Source organism: Pygoscelis adeliae, unplaced genomic scaffold (genome assembly GCF_000699105.1).
Source record: "Pygoscelis adeliae isolate BGI_AS28 unplaced genomic scaffold, ASM69910v1 Scaffold272, whole genome shotgun sequence".
NCBI classification, from domain to species: Eukaryota; Metazoa; Chordata; class Aves; order Sphenisciformes; family Spheniscidae; genus Pygoscelis; species Pygoscelis adeliae.
In genome coordinates this window covers 1010515-1017141 of record NW_008824282.1, presented here as the reverse complement: position 1 = coordinate 1017141, position 6627 = coordinate 1010515, and the positions used below count along the sequence as shown (strand labels likewise).

The window sequence follows — 6627 nt, the reverse complement described above, 5'->3', positions numbered from 1 at the left end:
TATTATTATAATTTTATTTCAATTATTAAACTGTTTTTATCTCAACCCACGAGTTTTTCTCACTTGTGCTTTTCCAATTCTCTCCCCCATCCCACCGGGTGGGGGGGGAGTGAGCGAGCGGCTGCGTGGTGCTTAGTTGCCAACTGAGGTTAGTTCATGACATTTATTTTTATTTTTTATTTTGGATTAGTAAGGGAGTTATGTTTCTCTACAAACTTTTTCTGAGTTATATACTTAGAGCATCATAGTTATGACAGGAATATGTCAGCAGTCAGCACTGCCTGCTTTTTGTTGCTCAGTGATTCCTGAAATGAAATTGGATACCATCTTGCTTGTTATGTCAACACACAGCTAGGGAGGAGCTACAGATATCAAACTGCTGCTCGACGTATTTCATTAGGAACAATGTAAAAGCTGAAATGGCTTTGTGCAAAGCCTGTGTCCGTCAGGATCGATTCTGAGCAGGTAACAGACTAGCTGGAATTCTGGGATTCTCCTTTCCATAACGGTATTGTGCTTTGTGTTTAAGAAATGGTGCACTGAGAAGGTAAGCAAGGTGAAACAAATTTTAGAGCACTAAAGTAATCAAATTAGCCACATGGCCAGAAAAAGGTTTCTGCAGATACAAGTAAAATTACTTGTATCGCTTATCATGACAGCTCTTATCAGAACAACTGATGGATGTTATGGCTGGCAGTTTTCACAGAGGGGCTGAGGGCTGATAAGGATTACAAACTTCATGTTCTTGCCCCAGACTCTTTTGTAGCTCCATCTCTGTCGATATTCTTGAACGTGACTCACATCACCTTGAATTCCACCAATTTTATAACCTTGGTCCATATGTGTCCTCTGCCTCTGATCACTCTATTGCCCTTTACAAAGGTATCTTTGTTTGAGAAGCCACAAGCACAACATTGTTGTCAGTCCTAAGATGCCATTTTAACTCTACTGACAGAAGGGAAAACACAAAACTCCTCATTAAGGTTTTGGATTTCCTGTAGTGTCCCTTTTTTTGGATCCCAGTTCTGCAGAGATCCTGTTTACGTGAATGAGATTCATAGTTTAAAGCTCAGGCTGTGTAGGTGTCAGTCCTTGCGCTGCAAGCACCTTGGGGGCAGGAGCTGCTGTCGCTTTTGTGCACTGTGTGGTGCTGTGTATATGCTGGTGCTGTACAAACCAGAGCAATGAGAGCGCATTTCCCCCTTCAAAAGAATAAACCCTTTTGTAGGAAATTATTTAGTTTCTTTGCATTACCAAAAGTTTGAATTTCTCGCATTACTAGAAATTCCTCTAATTTTAAACACAGTTCTTTGTATGACACAAGCCACGTCAACAAAGGAGGAGGGGGAGAAAGAGGGAGAAAGAAATTCATTAGCCAGGATGTAGAAGATGTATAGTTACCCTGCATCCCTCTTAGACCAAGGGAGCGGCTTTTGTTGGCTCTGTCAGGCACAAGATGAAACTGTCACTCAGCAGAGGCACCTCTGCAGCACACAGGGAGATTATATTAAAAGGGCTCAATAATGGTGCCTTGAGGTCCCTACTGACTGGCGGTTTTGAGGCCCACTGCTTTGCTCAGCAAAGCATATCAGCTTGCTGAGCATGAACAAATTGCTTTAGCACCTGGCTGGACTGGGGTCTTGGAATAGACCAAAACCAGAAGACAGCTCCTCTGTTGCTGTCCCTTATTGATGTGACAGTGGGTGATTTTTTTTTTTGTCAGATATATCTGGCTCTGCTGGAGATTTTCCAGGGAGTGATATAAGGGCAGCGATTATATCTGTCTTTGCTTTGACCCTGGTTTCAGTTCTAACTCATCTTCCAGGTATACAACTTATTTATCAAACTTGTGTCCTTTGACTCTCTGAAGCCTGGCTTTCAAAATGTCCCATTGCCAAGGGCCAGTGTCTGTGAGGCAGGGCAGTGTATGTTTGGCTTTTCTTACTCTGTGGATGGAATAGACTAAGGCTGGTCCATTGCAGAAAATCTTGTTTCAGAGACCCACAGATTGATTTTGCTACAGTTTTTCTCTTCCCTGTTGCTTCCGTGCACATCTATCCAAGAACCGCCTGGGTTTGTCAGACCCACCAATATTATCCCCATTTCATAAGTTGCCAAGCAGGAAAAAAGTCCAGTATTTAAAATAATTTATTAAGTGCCAGCAGACAGCTGAAAATAAGCAGTGATGTGACACTACTGACATGCAGAAGATCAGAAGCAACCTTTTGACTGCTCTCTGAGAGAGGCTGGCAGCAGTGATGAACAGTTATAAATTATCTCTGAAATCACTCAGTCATCAGCTGGTGGAAAACCGTTGCTTGTTAGTGTCCTTGGCAATCTTACTGCCAAGATTCCTCCTTTTCCCTCACTAATGACGGTCGGTTTTGCTGCTTTCCCATTCCTTTATCCATCACAGCTGATGGCCTCATTACTGCTCGACTCAGCCAGCTGGCTGTTAACATACCGGTGATGGAGAGCATGGAGGCATGAGGGCACCAGCCTCCAGCTGCTTCCTAGAAGTCCACAAGTGGTATTTATCAGGCCTGTGTCACTCTGTTAGCCATAGGACCCTGGCTCCCTGGCTCTGCTAACTGCTTCTAATTAGCACATTTCTGTCAGCAAATGCCAGGGAAAGTGAATGGATGGTGCAGTAAAGACATACAGTCACTCCCTGTGCATTACAGTTCAATGTCCCACTGAAGTATTTTCTGAGAAAGTCTCTTTGTTTTCCTTTCAGCAAATCCCTGTGAGCTCCACTGTCGCCCGATAGATGGCCATTTTTCAGAGAAGATGCTTGATGCAGTGACTGATGGTACTCCTTGCTTTGAAGGAAGACACAGCCGAGATATCTGTATTAATGGCATGTGTAAGGTATTGGGTATGTTTGCATGTTTCTTTCTCTACTATTTTATTTTATAAAGTTATGGGAAAATGTTTAACAATTTTTTTGGAGGATTGAGGCCAAGTACTCCATTTTATCGCATTTTTAATGACTGTGGAAACAAGTTTATAGAAACAGCTTTTCCAAGTAGACATAAGAGGAATTTCCATCCTTTTTAATGAATCCATTAGACTGAGTGCTAATTACTTTTGGTACCTTTTAACTCCTCTCCTGCTGCTATTTTAAAACATCAATTTAAGAAAATCTGTTTGTTTCTAATGAGATGTTTTCACAAAGGATTGTGGCTTTAGGGTTGTAATTGGTGTCACCACTGTCTGTGGGTTTTTTATGAAAATGCAGTTTAACATTACACATTACGTAGCAGTTCTTAACTGACTTGTAATAGGGTCAGACATTTGCACTTGAAGGCAGTAAAAATTATTTTAGTTTACAATAGTAAATTGAATAATGCTACAATGAGATAATGGGCAAACACAGAGTATATGGTTCAATAATGTTTTGTTTATTGAAGAATAAGTATAAAGTTATTTGCATATTCTGCATGTTGATAGTAGGTTTCTAGGATGATGTGCGCATTTGTGGCATTTGAAGGTTTGTTCTGTAGATGCTGTAACACCCGCAGTCTCAGCATTGGTTTTAGTGAATTTCTCATAAATAAAATGAGTACTTTACTTGTAGGGGTTGTATTTACAACTATGGTTTATTTCTTCAAACTGGGGATTTGTGTCCTGTACCCCCTTGAAGCCTGATAGCTTTTTTGCTTTTAACATCTTTGGAAACAAAAGCAGGACTTGGTGTCTTGTGGAAACTATATTAGCTTACCGTAGGGAGCTTGGGATTGTATGTCCTAATTCATTGAATCATATAAAAATGCAACTAGAAGGGACTTGAAGAAGTCATCTGTTTCATCCCTTTATAGAGTCATGTTCCTTTTTTGACATTTTTCACATTCTTTTCTTAAAGACTTCTAGTGATGGAAACTCCAAATTTTTAATAGGTCATTGGTATACCCTCTTTGAAGACTTTCTATTTTAGTAGAATGCCTCAGAGAGCAGCAACAAAAGATTTGTTTTAAGCATTCCTTGCAGGACATGCATTTGTGAAAGGGAGTTACCAAGACCCTGCTCAAATTCACAGTGAAGGGATTCTGCTTGACTTTGCTGAGAGCCAGGATGGGCCTTTTAACTATGATGGTGAAAGTCCTCACCTGGTCTTGAGCACTTCAAGCCAGATGGAAACACATCTTTAGCATATTGAAATGTGTAGTAAATGTCGCATACCATATCAGTGCTTTTGACCTTCAGTTGGAAGAGGCCCAGTGCTAAACTCAGAAGGCTCTCTTTGTGATGTTACACTTTCATTTTCTGATTTCCAGCCCAAAAGGACTGGGATCACTATGGTTAATTTTAGTTTCTGTATGCTTTCTGTATTGAACCTTGCCTGTGACAATTCACATTTATACCTATTTTATAACTAGTAAAACTTAATTCATCAGAGGTGATAGATCAGAGGTGAAAGGAAAGCTAATTCTAACTGCAGTTTGTAGATAGTAGATATACTTTAGCATTAATAGTTTTGGGGACTCAAAACCTTTCTAAAAATTTCCTCCAAGGTACTGGTGCTATCATAAATACAGATATGTGAGCATTTCACATATTGACTACTGCTTCACATCTTCTGACAAACAGATTTAGTTGGAGTCGGAATCACAGAGTGAACGATATAACCATGCAACTGCCACAAATGAGACCAAATGGTGAATAGGTAACCCAAATAGCTCACACTTCTGAAAGACAGTGTGCTTTTATCTGAAATAGGTACCCTACATAACACTTGAGGAGAAGCTTTTTCAAGTATCTCCATATAATTCACTAGTATTTTAGTCCAGCTAGTTAAACACAATACATAACACTACAGGTTATGGTGAATAAATCTGGAAATGCATTTAATATAATTAGTCTGGTACATCATTCTTGTACTCTGAGAGCAACATGGTGCTAATGATGTGAAAAAGGAGTTCACAAACATTAATGGCAATGACTGTTAAAGCCCTGTTCTGGTTTTCAGTACTATATCTCACAAAAGCACTTTGCATTTGTTCTGAGTACTAAAAAAATACTTAGGTCTGAAATTGAGTGAAAAACTAAAATGGTGAGATGTACATTAGATCCACTGTCCATATCGCTCAAATGTGTTCGGCGTGCAGCGTAGTTCTTTTTTAACAACCAAGTTTGGAGTTTTCCTAGTGGATAGGTTGAAGCAAGATAGACAGACTCAGATTCAATCAAGAATTTAATCTCCTAAATTCAGCTGATTTCAATCTGATTTTGCAGTTTGCCATGGTTTTGTTCAGAGCAATCAGAGAAATTTGTCTTACCTTGATGGCTAAATGTAGATTGAGATGCCTCATTTTAGCTACCTGAGGTATAATGGATGCTTTCCTAGCCACCTTGGCAAAGCTATAATGTGCATCTTCTAGTGGGAAGTAAGTATGGACAGACATTAGTGCTGATTCACTTGGCCCTTGCAATTTGTTCAATGTATGGGTCCTAATTTTTTTAGAAGTGCTGCCTATGCCTCAGTGCAGAAGGAAGCCTTACCGGTGAGGTGTTGGTATGATATTCCTTTAGAACTTGCCTCATCAATTCAAAGACAAGCTAGAATTGTTAACTCATTTGAGGGCCTGGCATATAAAATAAAATCTCTCACCTTTGTCCTTACACAGGAGTTCCCTAAACACATGTAATGCTGTTAAATCACTCAGTGCTGCAACCAGTGGCTGCAAAGGGGGATCTCAAAGCTAAGTGTCTGCAGTTGCAACCATGTTTTGTTTCAGGTGGTGCTAATAAGGAGGTGGGATATGTGGTCCCCTTAATCCTTTTATTGTATTTGCACCTAGCCTGGCCTTCCTTCAGGAACCTTCTTAGACCCCCTCCTGTCATGATGTCTGACTTACAAACAGCTTTGCGTGGAGGCAGTCAATAAGATCTGTCAGTAATTTAACCTAAAATCATCAAGATATACCATGACTAGTTTGCTATTTATCCATATTCCTCTACACTCATCATTTGAGTGTCACTTACTTCCCTTTATTTAGAAGACCTTCAAAGCACATATCCTGTCTTCCCATGTTTTAAATTATACATCACAAGTGCACTCTTAGTTCTTACTAGAGCAGTCAGTTGCTCCCCCAGTGTTAATAAACAAAGATACTGCCACCAGAGTATGTTTGTTGAGCAGTGATACGTACATGGCTGAGGAGTTTGGTCAAATACAAGCCATGGCATCATCAAAAATTGAAGGTTTACATGGTGTATGTACTGAGAGCGTGCAGACACTGAGGGTGGAGGACCTGGCATCTCTGCTGTTTCTAACAGGCATTCATCTCCCACACAGAATTTTAATAGGCTTAAATGGCCTTCAGTCATGCAAATCTGTGAGCTGTTCTCTGTGGTAATTCACGATTGTTGTTGAGAGATTAACACTGTATCAGAGAATTACACAGCTGTAGTACAAGGGAGGAAAGTTGTTTTCTCATGCTGAAAAGCAGATTACACATCTGAGATTTTTTGTACTAGCTTTACTACCTCTCACTATGGTTCAATCTTCTTCTCCCGCTGCTAGCCCAACAGGACATTGATTCAGACCCATCTAGACAAATCAGAACAGAAATAGGCACATCAGGACACATTTCTCCCTATTCAAGGCAATGTCATGGCCAACAT

General features: G+C 40.2%; 1 protein-coding gene across 1 annotated transcript in view; it reads left to right on the top strand.

Moving 5' to 3' along the window:
- ADAMTS12 (ADAM metallopeptidase with thrombospondin type 1 motif, 12) overlaps positions 1-6627 on the top strand; it is a 175443-nt gene that overhangs the window by 120005 nt on the left and 48811 nt on the right. Inside the window, exon 13 of the mRNA XM_009318458.1 lies at positions 2738-2871. Coding sequence (XP_009316733.1) covers positions 2738-2871 — 134 coding nt within the window. The remainder of the gene's footprint in view (positions 1-2737; positions 2872-6627) is intronic.